Source organism: Cryptomeria japonica, chromosome 1 (assembly GCF_030272615.1).
Source record: "Cryptomeria japonica chromosome 1, Sugi_1.0, whole genome shotgun sequence".
In the NCBI taxonomy this organism is placed as follows: Eukaryota; Viridiplantae; Streptophyta; class Pinopsida; order Cupressales; family Cupressaceae; genus Cryptomeria; species Cryptomeria japonica.
In genome coordinates, this window is record NC_081405.1 from 648,601,486 (window position 1) to 648,617,407 (window position 15,922).

A 15,922-nucleotide genomic window follows, 5' to 3' on the forward strand; every position below is an offset into this window, starting at 1 on the left:
TTCGAACCTCCTTTTTACTCTTTGCACTCCAGAGAAGATAGGGTCGCAAAGGGGGGCAAAATTCACTCAAATGGATCCATACCCCATTCGGGCACACAAAGCCATTCCCATATTCTGAAATCCATAGAAAACTCTCTAATCCTTTATGCCACTCCTCCTTCACACTGTTCATGACTATCCATTTCACCTTTCCCAAGTTGACCAATTCAAAACACCATGTTGTGAACATGGAGGCAATATCTGCATTTGGATGATACTTGTATTGCACCCTTAAGTACTCTTCCCCTAACACAACCTTGATTCTAGTTAAGAAATCATGGTCTTTGAAACGAAAGACATTAGATAGTCTTTCGTTTGAAATTTGGCCCTAGAAGGCCCCATTGGTCTAACCGCCTGCAAAGAAAAGTTGGGATCCATGCCAAATCAAACCTCAAGTAGTTTGACGCCCACAACACAACCACCTTGAGATGTCGAGCTCTCTAAGTCTATCATCCTTCAACCTGCTAAAGACTCATTGGAAAGTAGTTTCATGTGTTTGGTCATATGTTCAAGCAAACTAATGATTGTGATTGACAATAAATTTAAAATACTATTTTTATTATTATTGGGATATTAGAATAGAATAAAATATTTATAACATTCACGAGATTGAGATGGTGGATTCAACTAATTTTTCTTTGTAAAGTGTTGATTTTTTGCTATTCAAGATCACTCACGTCACCATTCATCATAAATGATGAATGAGCACCGGTGTAGTTCTTACTGGTTGAGCAGTTTGGAGTGGAATTGCTTGAGATCGTGGCATTCCTTCATGTTTGAGAGTTTCGCGTTGTGGTTTTGGGTTTATTCCTTTGAGTTCATGATCTTTGTCATGTTCAAGTTTCATGGCATTTGGATTTGTTTCCAATGAGATATTGATTCCGATATTGGCCCGATTGATATGTTATTACCGGTTAGTCTTGCAGTGTGTTGAGCGAAGTTGGATCGGGTTGCGGTTGATCTTCATGACTTGTGGATCATTGGAGATGTTGTTTTGGTCCTTGGTCAGTATTCAAGAGATCCATGCATTGTTTTATGCTTTTGTAATGTTCTTAATGATTTGAGCTGACTTGTTATTCTTTACACGTTTCATGAACCAGTTGGTCTTTGGGCTGACTTGATCAAGTTGTTATTATTTGTGGATGATATAAATAGAATTTTGTGAATCATTTGAGAGGACATAATACAAAAGATAGAAGACATAGTTTAGAGATCAAGCGAAGATGTACAACTGGTGAGATTATAGTCCGGTGGACTGAAGCTAGAAGGGCTGAGGTCCCGATTAGCATAGAATTGACAGACTATTTTCGAAGGCCGATTTGATGTGTAGATGATCTACGGATCTACTATTTTTGTTGTAAGCATTATTTGTATCCTGGACTACGATCCAGCATGTGGCATATGTAATTCTTCAATCTGTTATAATAATTATTTATACTGTTTACCGGTTATGTATTATGTGATGTTACTGGTTGCTCTTTTTGCTATATCTGGTGTTGTGTTATCGGTTACTGGTATATCTTGCATGATATTTGTATTAGGCTGCAAGGATGGGTTGTCCTTCATTGGATCTCCCTACCTTGACTGCGTCAAGTGGTATCAGAACTAGTTTGTGACCCTATTGTTGCTGGAAGACCTGGTTATGTACTGGTTGGTTGGAGAAGAAGTTGAGGCAACTTGTGGACTTGTTGAGATCGTTGAAAGTGAGACAAAGCAAGGTTTGTAGGTAGATCGTCGATCCTAGAGTTTGAACTTGAGGTAGTTAGTGGATGGAGACTTGAACAGATCATCGATTGAGGTAGGATGCAGAGTGAACTGGTAGATCATTGAGTAGAGGCAACTGAAAGTTGTAGTCAGATTGTCGAACCCCCCGAGGCAGTTGCAAGTACCTACTGACAGATCGTTGAACCGAATCAAGTGATGGGACTCACTTTTCAATTAACCCCGAGAGTCTGATGCAGGAGCATTAGTATAGTTCTTACCAGTTGAGCAGTTTGTAGTGGAATTGATTGAGATCATGGTATTCCTTCATGTTTGAGTGTTTAGTGTTGTGGTTTTGGGTTTTTTCCCTTGAGTTTTTTTTTTTGTTGTGTTGGCATTTGGATTTGTTTCCAGTGAGATATCGATTCTGGTATTGGCCTGGTTGATATGTTCTTACTGGTTAGTCTGGCAGTATGTTGAGCAAAGTTGGATCGGGTTGCAGTTGATCTCCGTGACTTGTGGATCATTGGAGATGTTGTTTTGGGCCTTGGCCAGTATTCCATAGATTCGTGCATCATTTTGTGCTTTCGTGATGTTCTTAATGATTTGAGCTGACTTGTTATTGTTTACATGTCTAATGAACCGGTTGGTCTTTGGGTCAAATTGATCAAGTTGTTATTATTTGCAGATGGCATAAATAGAAGTTTGTGAATCATTTGAGAGGATAAAAGACAAAAGATAGAATATAGAGTTTAGAGATTGATCGAAGATGTAGAACCGGCGAGATTCTGGCCTAGTGGACTAAAGCAGAAAGGGTTGAGGTCTGGATTAGGGTAGAGCTGTTCTGATATCTATGTTGTAATCATTGTTTGTATCCTAGAAGTCGATCCAACATGTGGCATATGTACTTCTTCAATATGTTATAAGAATTATTTATAATGTTTATCGGTTATGTATTATGTGATGTTACTAGTTGTTCTTTTTACTATATCTAGTGTTGTGTTACTAGTTACCAGTATATCTTGCATGATATTTGTGTTAGGCTGCAAGGATGGGTTGTCCTTCATTGGATCTCCCTACCTTGACTGCATCAAGTGGTATCATAGTTGGTTTGTGAACTTGTTGCTGGAGGAAGACCCGGTTATGCACCAGTTGGTTGGAGAGGATGTTGAGGCAACTTGTGGACTTGTTTAGATCACCAAACGTGAGGTAGAGCAAGGTTTGTAGGTAGATTGCCAATCCTAGAATTTGAGGTAGTTAGTGGGTGGAGACTTGAACAGAACGCCAATTGAGGTAGGTTGCAGAGTGGACTAGTAGATCATCGAGGAGAGGCAACCAGAAGTTGTAGTCAGATCACCTAACCCTCTTAGACAGTTGCAAGTACCTACTAACAGATCACTTAACCAAATCAAGTGATGGGACTCACTTTTCAATTAACCCCAAGAGTCTGATGTAGGAGCACTGGTGTAGTTCTTACAGATTGAGCAGTTTGCAGTTGGAATTGCTTGAGATCTTGGCATTCCTTCATGTTTGAGAGTTTAGCGTTGTGGTTTTGGGCTTATTCCCTTGAGTTCGTTCTCTTTGTCCTATTCGAGTTTCATTGCATTTGGATTTGTTTTCGATGAGATATTGATTCTGATATTGGCGCAGTTGATATGTTCTTACTGGTTAGTCTTGTAGTGTGCTGAGTGAAGTTGGATCAGGTTGTGGTTGATCTCCGTGACTTGCGGATCGTTGGAGATGTTGTTTTGGGCCTTGGTCAGTATTCCGGAGGTCCGTGCATCATTTTATGCTTTTGTGATGTTCTTAATGATTTGAGCCAGCTAGTTATTGTTTACACGTTTCATGAACCGGTTGGTCTTTGGGCCGACTTGATCAGGTTGTTATTATTTAAGGATGGTTTAAATAGAAGTTTGTGAATCATTTGAGAGGATAGAAGACATAAGATAGAAGACAGAGTTTAGAGATCGAGCGAACATGTAAAACTAGCGAGATTCTGGTCCGGTGGATTGAAGCTGAAAGGCCTGAGATTCGGATTAGGGTAGAACTGACAGACTGTTTCCGGAGGCCGATTTGATGTGTAGATGATCCATGGATTTGATATCTATGTTGTAAGCATTGTTTGTATCCTGGACTGCGATCTAGCATGTGGCATATGTAATTCTTCAATCTGTTATAAGAATTGTTTATACTGTTTACTAGTTATGTATTTTGTGATGTTACCGGTTGTTCTTTTTGCTATATCTGGTGTTGTGTTACCAGTTAACGGTATATCTTGCATGATATTTGTGTTAGGCTGCAAGGATGGGATGTCGTTCATTGGATCTCCCTACCTTGACTGCATCAATAAATATTACAACTAACTTGAACTATAAATTATACATTGTTGTCAATGAAGAAATATTCAACTAACTACATAAATAATACATTTTTGGTAATGAACAATGCATTCAACAAATTGTAAGGATAGAAAAAAAAAGAATAAGCCAGTGAACAATTGAAACTTGAAATAGCTGTAAAACAGGAGATAACAACTAGTTAGAAAGTAAATAGACAGCTAGAATAGCTGAAAAAGGTAGATAGAAGTAAATTAAAAAGGGTAGACAACCAAGAACACTAAAAGACATTCTAAGACTTTTGGCCTCTATACTCGGGCTTCTCCTATGTAATGAAATAAGAAAGAAAGGACATGGTGAATGATGTGATGGCTGAAGATGAGCTTCACATCATTCCATCTATTCTTGCGTTTGTTGTTATTACAGGCTTTGCCAGAGTTGCCTTCAAGGAAAACACGCAGGAAGATTACTACCAAGTCAAGTCAATGGCTACCTTTCATGGTGTCGTAAGATTTCTACCAAGTTAAAGCTGAAGATGAGCTGCACATGCTTCTGTCTATTCTTGGAGTCGAAATATTTGTTCTTACTGAAATTTTCTTTTGCATGAGAGAAGACTCATTAACTTGACTGAAAGTTTCATTGGCATAAGACAAATCTGAGCTATTTTGGACAACTATTTCATTTGCTCACTTTCATGGTGTAGTAATATTTGTCAGTACTATAATTTTCGTTTGCATGCGAGAAGATTATCAATTGGGTCCATTAAGAAAAGTCTATTGGAATTTGGTTCAACTAGAATTCAAGGTGAATTATTAATCTCAACAACTTACGTATGTTAGTTAATGAACTGTTCACTGGCTTATTCAACTAACTACATAAATAATACATTTTTGTTAATGAACAAGGCATGAAAAGAATCAGTGGCATGAAAAGATTATCAATTGGGTCCATTAAGAAAAGTCTATTGGAATTTGGTTCAACTAGAATTCAAGGTGAATTATTAATCTCAACAACTTACGTATGTTAGTTAATGAACTGTTCACTGGCTTATTCAACTAACTACATAAATAATACATTTTTGTTAATGAACAAGGCATGAAATGAACAAGGCATGAACAAGGCATGAAAATAATACATAAATAATACATTTTTGTTTACATTTTTGTTAATTATAATTTTTTGCCGAATAGCAAGGAATCAGTGTGTTCTAATCAATAATCATGTGATCCGTCTGTTTCTGTTTGTTTTGTTTTTCTTCTCAAACTATTCGATGTAAACTCAAAATTTAACTTTGGACAACTTTCTTCCGTTTTTGTGTGGACACAATTGCCTGACGATTGTCTCTGTCAAGAGACAAAATAAATATTGACAAAGCATACAATACAGGTGCCCAGCAAAAACACAAAACACTTTTGGTAAGATTTGGGAGAGGCCAAAAGCTAAGACATTGTTCACCGTTCATGACCGTAGAGAAATGAAACGCGGTCCGAGTAGAGCAAAACATTCTCAAGTCAAATATATCCAGCAATAAATATTACTTTTTAAAGTTTGGATTCAACTTTGGTATGTAATTCTCTCTATAGAAGACCTTGTGATGTCAAGAATGAAGTTACTTCACAAATGGAAATAATGTAAGGACAAAGACAAGGTGAACCGTGTCATTTGCATTGAGTTCTTAAATGTCGACACTAAAATCATATCTTGTATTTCACATGGATATCTTGATTTTTTTATTCTAAATTCATCACAAAGAAAAGTGTGATTAATGTTGAATGAAAGAGTTTGGGTTTCATTTGTTATCTTTGTTGCATTATATTTGGTTTGGTTTTTTTTCTTAAGAAAGAGTTTTGGTTTCATTTTTTTATATTTGTTGTGTTATATTTGGTTTGTTTTTTTACTCTTTCTTTTTGTCAGTTGTCTTGTATTTGGATATCATTTTCCATCTTTCACGTAAATGTATTATTAGTAAGTAATAATATTTCTGACATTTTTTTTGTTTCATTTTTTTTACCTACTGTATTGTATTTGGAAATCATATCTTGTCTTTCACATTGATGCATTATTAGTAGGTAATAAAAGAAACGATCTTTGGTCCCACTCCTTTTGAATGTTGTGTTGTATTTGTTGCATTGTACTTGGAAATTATATCTTGTCTTTCACATAGATGCATTATTAAAATAAAAGGGGCGAAAAATTATTAAATTACAGAAAGAGATACAAAACAAGAAGGGCCACATGTCCAGTAGAAAGAAAGAAAGAAAATTGTAATTAATGTTGAATGAAAAGAGCTTTGGTTGCGTGATTTGTTTTTGGCTTTCTTTTTTTCTAGTCTTACTCTTTTTATCTTTTGCATTGTATTTGGAAATCATATCTTGTCTTTCACATGGATGCATTATTAGTAAGCAATAATATCTTTGAAGTTTTACTTTTTCTAGAACCCATCACATAAAATTTTTAGAAAGAGGAAGAAAATTTTGATTAATGTTGAAAGAAAAAAGATTTGGTCCCACTCTTTTTATCTATTGTATTTGGTTGATTTACTTTCTACTTTCTTTCTTTTTGGCCCTGTTCTTTATTTATTGCTTTGTATGTGGAAATCATATCTTGTCTTTCACATGGATGCAATATAAATTGGCAATAATATCTTTAATTTTTTATTTAATTTTAGAATCCATCACATGAAATTCCTGGAGAGAATTTATTATACTCCTTTTCACAATTTGATGGCATCCAGGATTCATATAAATTATTTTCAACTGTATATATGGAAAATCCAAAACAAAGAATTTAGAAATAATTTATTCAGATGCAATCTTTCCAAAAATTTAAAAAAATTGCAATAGAGAGACTAAATTAAAAGGAAATAATGGACAACTAATGAGAAACAACAAATTCTAAGTTTAATAATTCTTGCAACCTTTTAATGAAACTTATTAGAAAGAATTTATCCTCTTTTCTATTCTTAATGTAGTATACATTTCCACCTATTCTAATTCCTTCTGCAACTCTTTTGTTAGTCTTCTCTTTTCTGATCACACATCTACTTCTACTGAACAAACCTTCATAGCCTTTTCTACATATTTGACTAACACTCAACAAATTGTGTCTTAATCCTTCAACATAATAAACATCATTATTTTTATACTTACCATCAATAGAAACACTTCCAATACCTCGAATAGCTGCACCATCTTCTCTAGCAAACTTCATAGATCCTCCTTCATATTTCTTAAGATTAATAAACTTGTCTTTATCATTGGTCATATGATTTGAACATCTGAGGTCTATAATCTGTGTATTCAATTCTATCTTAGCATGCAATTTAGTCTTAACAACTTTCTCTTCTTTTGGTTTCTCCAAAATATTATGTGTATCTCCAACTGCTAGAAACAAAGATTCTTCATTTGACTCATTATTATGTTCGTATTTAGATGTATGTTCCTCAATAGAGACTAAACCTTTCTTCTCCTTTCTATTAAAATTGCTTCTCTTAAACTTGTTCTTCTTCTCATCTTCATTCAATGTATTATAATCTTCTTTGTAAGTGCAATTAGAAGCACAATGTCCAATTCTACCACAAGAAAAAATATTTCAGAGGTAACTTTATATTTCCTGGTGCCTCACTACAATATTTTCACAAATTTTGTTTAAGCCTCATCTAGGTCTCCACTATATTTAGGATCATGAAGTTTTGAAACATTAAAAGATGTACTTCTTTCTTTTCTCTTTTCTCTTTTCTTTTCCTCTATTTATGAAATTGCATAGGTTACTATGTACCAATAAAATGATCAATGGTATACTTACTCAAATTATTGTTCCCTTATATAGCATATCTCTATGGCTTGTAGGATTTAGGAAAAGTGATCAAGATCTTATGAAAAACATCACATTCCTCCAAATTTCCTCTAACATCTCTAATACCATCAGCAAGATCAATTACTTTGTGAATGTAGTTCTCAACACTTTCATCTTCAAGCATTTTCAGGTACTCATACTTCTACTTTAGATTCATCAACCTAGCTTGATTTGTCTTCAAATCTCCTTCATATGCCAAATACAACTTATTACATTAAATTTATCTTCTTTCAATCCTTTTACCCTTCCAAATATAAAATCACTTATACCATTGAGTATTATAGCTATAGCCTTTGCATTAGCTTCCGTCAACTTTATCTCATTTACAGTCTAAGAACCACCCTACAAAGGTGTGTATCTGGTCTAAATGATCTTCCAAATTCCATTTTGCAATGTCTCCAAATGTGACTCCATTCACTCCTTCCAGTACGAAAAATTTGTACCATCAAAGATTGAAACTTCAAAAAGAATTTCATGTGCTATAATGGATCTACCTCAAGTAGTTAAGATTACTCAACAGGAACCTTTCTCTAATACCAATTGTTGAACCCAAAGCAGGATTTATTGTAGCGCATAAACAATTAATGAATAACACATAATCAACATATGAACACCAAGAATTTTTACACGGAAAACCCAGAAAAGAAAAAACCATGGTGATAACTTTCTCACAAGAGTATATCCACTATGAATATCATATTACAAAGATAAGAGCTAATTTCTCTAGACTTGCACACTAAGGCTAAATACTCATGGGGCAATATACAAAAGAGACTTGCAAAACCTGAAGCTAACTACACTTAGGGCAAGATATAGAAAATGATATGAAAAGAAGGATCTCATAATCATGAAGTTGTCCTTGAACTCTGCATCAAGCGACCAACATCAAAATACAAATCAGACGTCAACTATTCACACTCTATCTCATAACGTTGCTACAGTCTCAACACAACTTGCATATCATTAAAACACAACTCTTCCTTGTTGCTTACACTTCCTCTAATCTTCACTTTTTACCACATCATCTACACCCTTTCTCATTCCATCACATATAACTCAAATACACATATGCCTTATTTACAAGATAGATCATCAAAGCTCAAACGATGTCCACATGAACTAAAATATATCTTCCAAACCAATAATACTCAATCTAATCCACTGCAAGAGAAAGAGAGGGAAAAAAAACATCTTCCAATGATGAATTCGCTAATCTAAATTTATCATAACCTAAACAACAACATATCCACATATTATGCATCCATATAAGCAATATCGATCAAAACATACTCTCCAATACAAACAACTTGAATCTGAATCTCAACATGCTACAATGTGACCCATAACATATCACACAAGCTCCCACAAATCATATCCAGACCTAAGGATAGGTCAAAGATAGAAAATCACAACCAACAATGAACAATGCCATAACCTTCAATGAATACAACAATGTTTTTGTGCCTCAAAAATAACATATACATGATACCAAAACCATAACCAATGAAGATAACAATAATAAGCAACTTCAATAACACTTTTCAGACCAAAACACTTATGGAAGAACCAATAGAACAACCTGCACCATCAACACAGTAAGATAACTCTGCACTATAGACATTCCAAACCAAATAAGAACAACAAGTTTGACATCAATGACAACCACAACATCATACTTCCAACACATAGGTCCTAAGGTTGACATCTATGCTATAATACCTATGTAATGACAATATCAGGCATGAATAGAAATACACACAAATTATTATTTTTAAACATAGTAGGAAAGAGTAAGTACATTTAGTGGGAACATTATATAATATTCTCCATCAATGTAAGTTATCCTAGATCATAGACCGTATATATACCATATGATTTCTACAATATAATAAATTAATTTCATCATAAGATCAATGGAGTGATAATAGTTAATGTTACCTAAAACATACCATAATTGTTATCCTAGTCATGTAGATTTTTATCTTCAATCTACGATGGTTCATCTCTAAGTGCAATATAAGACTCCAATGTGAACTTAATCCGTATCCACCCCTCTAAGAAAATTCTATGGCTTGTGGTGAGAGGGAGAATTTTCAAACCATCTTGTAGTTCATAGGGATAACCTCCTAAAGATTAGTTACACGGGGTGTTCCTACCATTTGTAAACTAAGTAAACAATTCTATACCACTAAAACATAGTAGGGCTTGATGTGATACCTACTTATGCTTCATTACAAATTCTCCCGCGCATAGTCTATTAGACAGCTAAGAAACAAAAGACATCTATTGGTGGCATGTCATTGGTTCCAAGGCCCACATGATCCTAGTGGAATTTGTCCTATTATCTATGAGGTATAGATAATAGTCCTATGCCATCATGTGATCCTTGACTACTATCAATCTAGACCACAAATAAGCTTATCTCTAAATGGGTCAGGATTTCCATCAGTGATCACCTCAAATGAAGGGTAACCTACACATTGAGGAATGCAAACTCTACCTATGTCATTGTAGGACACTTACTCCATCCATAGCCATGAAATCTAGCACCTATACCTTTCTTAGAACTATAACTAAAAGAGAGGTTCCTAATTTGGATAAGTAGGTTTCGAGTCAACCATCTCTATGGTTCAACCACCCATTTTCATGTTTGACTAACATGAGGGTTTTATAATCAATTCAATCTCAAGTTGTTTGGTTATTAAACCAAGAATACCTAGCCATCCATTTATAAAAAAACCAATAAGGTAGTAAACTTGCCACACAACCAATGATGGTTTGCTGATACCATTTCCTAGCTTATAACTTGATATTGTAGTTATTCTATGTTTATATTTCAGCCATGAATGGGTTTCAAAAAATGTGTTTGAAGAAAAGAAATACTTACCCCTATGACCCTCGATTGAAGGTAATATTAACTAAACCATCCATTTTCATAATTTTTTGACAAACCATTCCCACTTCCAAGCTTTATAAGGTAGTAATCTCATAGAAATTTCATGCATACAATAAATTAACCATTTCATTACTGAATATATCATTTTAGCTAACCATTTTTGCTTTAACAGCTGGCTACTCACTTAACATTTAAAGAATGATTTCCTTTCAAGGAATGTCAACTCATCATTTCCTTCCTACTATAAGTATTCTTCTTCCTTATAATTATTCAAATTCCCATTCAAAAAAATTTAAAGTTAACATGATAAAATTTCCAATTTCATTACATTAACTAATAAAGTTCATGTAAATAAATTTTTCACTAAGAATTGAGAAATATATACAAGGTGACCTCATTGAGGAAGAATTTTTTTGCTAATAGTTTATAATTTTGTGTGATAATTTTTGGACATAAAATCTCCTTTGTTTTTAATTGAATATGTCTCTAATAGTAAGAGTATCTACACAATTTATCAAACAACAAAAACACAACATTCATTCCTTAAGTTGTAGCTCAATAGGAAGTGATGCAATAACAATTGTCTAATTAAAATCAACCATGAAATCAACTCTAAAATAATACTTTCAATATCCACAAAACCATATAATATAGTTTATTTATGCTAGCTTATATGATTATAGGGTAGTAAACAATTTAATTGTATATCCTTGGTTTTTTAGTTGGTAGTCATATATGATATCATGATGTGTTTTATTTTTTTGTGCCCACAGTCCTCTAACATAATCCATCTTTGGCCATATCCTACCTAACTAAAATATCTAGCATTCGTACATTAACATTTATTTGAATGTGTATAAAGATTGGGGGCATTAGCACAAGTGTTGCTAAGTCTAACTTAGTCACCAAAAAATGGATAAGCCCCACTTCTTTTAATTCACACATATAAGTTGGAACAACTCATACAACAATATGGTAAGGCTAAATGGAAGACTAAACAATGAACTAGAATTTTTCCACATCTATCAAAGACATCTAAAATTGGAAAACTACCAACATTATTGTCATATTTTCTTTACTTTCAACCAACAATAACTTTACTTTCAACCAACAATATTAACAAACAAACGATTCAAAAATAGAAAAATGAATAAAGAACCTAAAAGTTAAAATTGTAGAAATCTCAGTGCTTGAAACTCTTTTCCAATCAATTCACCAAGTTGCCTAAATTTTCTAATGCCTCAATCTTGCCTCCCTCTACCCAGCTAAGAAAAATATACTCCATAATGGTGGTTGTGGGGGTTTTTAATCAATGTCTATGCTATCTTTTCTTGAAAACCTACAAAAAAATCCCTCCAAAAGCTTCTCAAGGAGTAGGTGCTCCATTGATGGCGCTTCATGTGCTCTCTTGTGTCGTTCTCTTTCAAACCATGTTTTTATTTAATGACTTAGGCATACGGTGGCTCAATCTTTGGATTCATTTATTTTTATTTATCTTTATTTTGTTTGGCATTTGTTAGAGTTTAGGCATGAAGACTCGAATCAATCTAGGTAGACTCGGCTAACTACACAAAGAAGTATTAACTTTTGCAATGTGAAATCCTATTTAATTGTAAAAATCAAAGTTTATGCAAGGGTTAACAAAAGATCTATTATCCCTCACCAACAAAACTACAAGATTCACTTCACATTACGTCTTGGTATCTACAAAGAAAGGACAAATCTCACACAAGTCCACCAACACATTATTAGTCCGAATTAGTTAAAACAAAATAAACACATAATTACAAATGACATAATAAAAATAATAATTACATTTGATAATAATGACCAATACAAATAGTAATTATATTCAATAATACTAACATCAAAGTTCGAAACTGACACATATTTACTGTGGACAAAATTCCATCCCCAATCCAAATTACATTGGCACTAGGGTCATACAAAAGTATGAACATAATTTTTAGGGGATATTACACCTTTGTAGCCAATCATATGCAATTGGAAGTAAAATTATAATCCAGGTTTTAGAGATGTTGAGCGACATATCTGGTAAGAAATACATTAGAAATGATTTGATATGCCTTCTGAGTAAGGTGGACGGCATCAAAGAAGAGATATTTGGAAGCATCAGGGCATGTAAAGGGACTCAACTGGTTACACGTGAATAATAAAACTTCAATTGTGCCCGTCCCACAGCAACCCCTTGCAATCACCTCCAAGCCTGGCATGTATTAGGGCACTACAAGATTAGACATAACTCTACCTATATTTTAATATAGTAAAAAATCTCTAGGCATAATGACATTTGTATTCTGATTAATCATGAGAATGTAAAATACCATATTTGCTAGGATTTGTAATCAACTCGGAAATCAGATTGTTATAATCGAGAGAAGCAATTTTAAGGGTAGGAAAAACAGGTTTGAGTCCATCAATCATGGCATTTAATCCTGAGTTGAATCCAGATGCAGCCTCGTCTCTCTCTACGTCACATGCTCCCTTGTTCTTAAGACTTGTAAGCGTTCTCTCTATTGGTAGACATCCCAACGGTGGAAGATTAATCAAAGCAATTCTAGTGGCACCCAGATTGTATAATTCCTGCAAAATTAAGACCCAGATATATGAATTCGGTGCAAATATGATTGGAAACTACACTAAATTCAAAGAGTGGAGATAAATTATAAGCATGCCTTGATATAAACTGTGTATGTATTCAAGAGGAAATCTGTATACTCTTGGACATTGAATTGGAGTCGACGAGGTGAGACTAGGAAGTAGTAACCAATGTCATTAGAGCCTATCGTAATGAAAAATATCGCTTCTCTAATTATGGTGGTGGTCTCTTCCTCTCCCACCAATCCTGTTATTGTCTTTCTATACTCTTTAAAATACTCAATTTGTTTCCCAAATGGTATCACATTCTGCATTCATGTATACAAATCCAGCTTATAAAAATAGAGTAGGAAAAGGCTGACAAGATGCTTATATCAGTTGCACATCTATTCTCCTACAAATGTATTATGGTCCTGTGCAAGATTTTAATATGTTATTTCAGTCTGTGAAACATTCTAATGTGTTGTATCTGCATACCAATACTTGGAAAGTAAGATTGTCTAAGCCTGAACCAGCAGATGCAAAACAGACACCCGTTAGCAAGTCTTGGGCCTTGAGGTTTGGGTCCAAATATGGGGGCAACAGTTCCTTGATTCCAAGTCCTTCAGCTGTAATAAAATGGTAAGAGTTATAAATATCATGAAATTAGAAAATGGGTGGAGAAAAATCAAGTTGAAGTAAACATAAACAACAACAGTCTTCCAACTAATAATACCAATTTTACTTCACAAATAACAATATCCCTGACATGATAAGTTAAGTTTTAAACTCTTGCAAGACCAAATTACTTCTCTTCTCAAAGCCAATATACAATTCACATTTCTGTGCTAAGACTGAGCACAGGTTTTCAGTCCAACAAACATTTAATAGTTAGTGCTTTTAATTGATTTTATAAAATTTCTACAATCTATAATAAATTATCTTGTTGGCTTTTGATTTGACTGTGTGATCAGTTTATTCTGTTTATTCTGATGAATCGTAGAACATGATCCAAAATGTTAATAAAAAAGTTGATCAAATAATCAAATTCAAAAGCCCACAAGACAATTTTATGCTTTCAAATTTATTGAAGTTATAGAATATATAGGTTACCAAAGTAGTCAGACATGAGCTTTCCATTGGAAAACCTTCAAGTAGGAATATGATGTTTGAAATCTCTTCCATATGGAGGAAAATCACTAGTAGCTATTGAACCAAAAAATTCATTATTCCCTGTATCTCCAAAGGAGTCTCCAAACACAAAAACAGCAGGCACTTTCTGTCCCCTGACCAACAAAAAGTAATCACATTTCTGGGCTATTATGATGATCAAACTACAAAATCCAGAGCGCAAAATGAGAGATTCTGCGCTAAATTTCATTATTACTTTATGCCCAAAAGGCAATCCGTGAATTGCAGTACAAAATTAACTCAACAGTTTTGAAGGTAAATTAACAACACTGAAGGAATGAGAGATTAGCTTCCACGAGGTTTCCAATTCATTGTGGAATGGCTGGTAAATTTGAGTGGTGGACATGGATACTCCAAATATAACATATTTAGGATAACATGTTTTATTACGTCTGTGGACGATATGGGAGCAATGATGTTGCCACAAACCCCCAACTACCAGTATGGGTGATTACTTCACCCAACTGTTAATATAAGAGATTGTCTAATTAATCACATAAAAGTGATTATTAATTTTGTTTTTAAAATAAATTTGAATTTTATATTTTTAAACTAGAAATTATGTATTTATGATTGGATGAAAAAAATTTGGTGCTATTGAAGCAATAGGAATGATAGATTTCCAAAGTTTTTTTTGATTTTTTTATATTTAAAAAATAAATATCTATTTTAAATAATTTTTTAAATTTTTTATTAATAATCTTGTAAATAAAGTGATTTTTGTATAATTACATTGAAGGCGTACTCTATTTGAAGTTATTGAAGTAATTGAGTTAAGTCTAAAGATCAAAGGTTTACATCTTCTAAAAATTGATGCAAGACGATTGAACTTGTCATGACCATCGATATTGATTTCACAAATTTAAATTAATCCTATTTTCCTCGTCACTCAACATTCTTTTTTCCTCGTTGGTCAGTTGGGATTGAGAAAGATTTTTTGGTCCATTTTTAAAATAATATTATAATTTTGTGAGAGTATTTTATCAAAAATAAATAAATAAAAGTTTTACCAGTGGATAGTGATTTAAGTGAAAAATAGAAATAAATCATAGTAAATTATAATATTTCGAGCTTTCATTCCATGTTTTTTTCCCTCTATAATATATATTGTTATTTTCAATCTATCACAATTTGTCATTTTATAAAACAAGATTAAAAACTATTTTATAAAATAAAATAAAATAAATAAATAAAAGTTCTACCAATGGATAACAACAATCTTGATCTCAAAAATAAAACAGTAAAAACAAGATTAAAAACTATTTTATAATTTTGTGAGAGTATTTTATAAAATAAAATAAAATAA

At 33.4% G+C, this 15,922-nt stretch overlaps 1 protein-coding gene across 1 annotated transcript; it reads right to left on the reverse strand.

Moving 5' to 3' along the window:
• Positions 1-12,676: 12,676 nt before the first annotated feature.
• LOC131050494 (GDSL esterase/lipase At2g42990-like) lies at positions 12,677-14,916 on the reverse strand. The gene is made up of 5 exons (XM_059211439.1): positions 14,581-14,916; positions 13,924-14,054; positions 13,524-13,754; positions 13,173-13,482; positions 12,677-13,054 (listed from the first exon to the last, which is right to left on the reverse strand). Exons 1-5 carry the CDS (start codon positions 14,804-14,806, stop codon positions 12,858-12,860), a joined length of 1,095 nt encoding a protein of 364 aa, XP_059067422.1. The 5' UTR covers positions 14,807-14,916; the 3' UTR covers positions 12,677-12,857.
• Positions 14,917-15,922: the final 1,006 nt, after the last annotated feature.

What these genes read in the sequence shown, in the direction of transcription:
- LOC131050494 (XM_059211439.1), bottom strand. Translation starts at nt 14,806, where the DNA reads ATGAAATTTAGCGCAGAATCTCTCATTTTGCGCTCTGGATTTTGTAGT. An exon ending in ATCTTACTTTCCAAGTATTG is followed by an intron (nt 13,755 to 13,923) that starts GTATGCAGATAC and finishes ACATGAATGCAG; the next exon opens with AATGTGATACCATTTGGGAA. An exon ending in CATACACAGTTTATATCAAG is followed by an intron (nt 13,483 to 13,523) that starts GCATGCTTATAA and finishes AATTTAGTGTAG; the next exon opens with TTTCCAATCATATTTGCACC.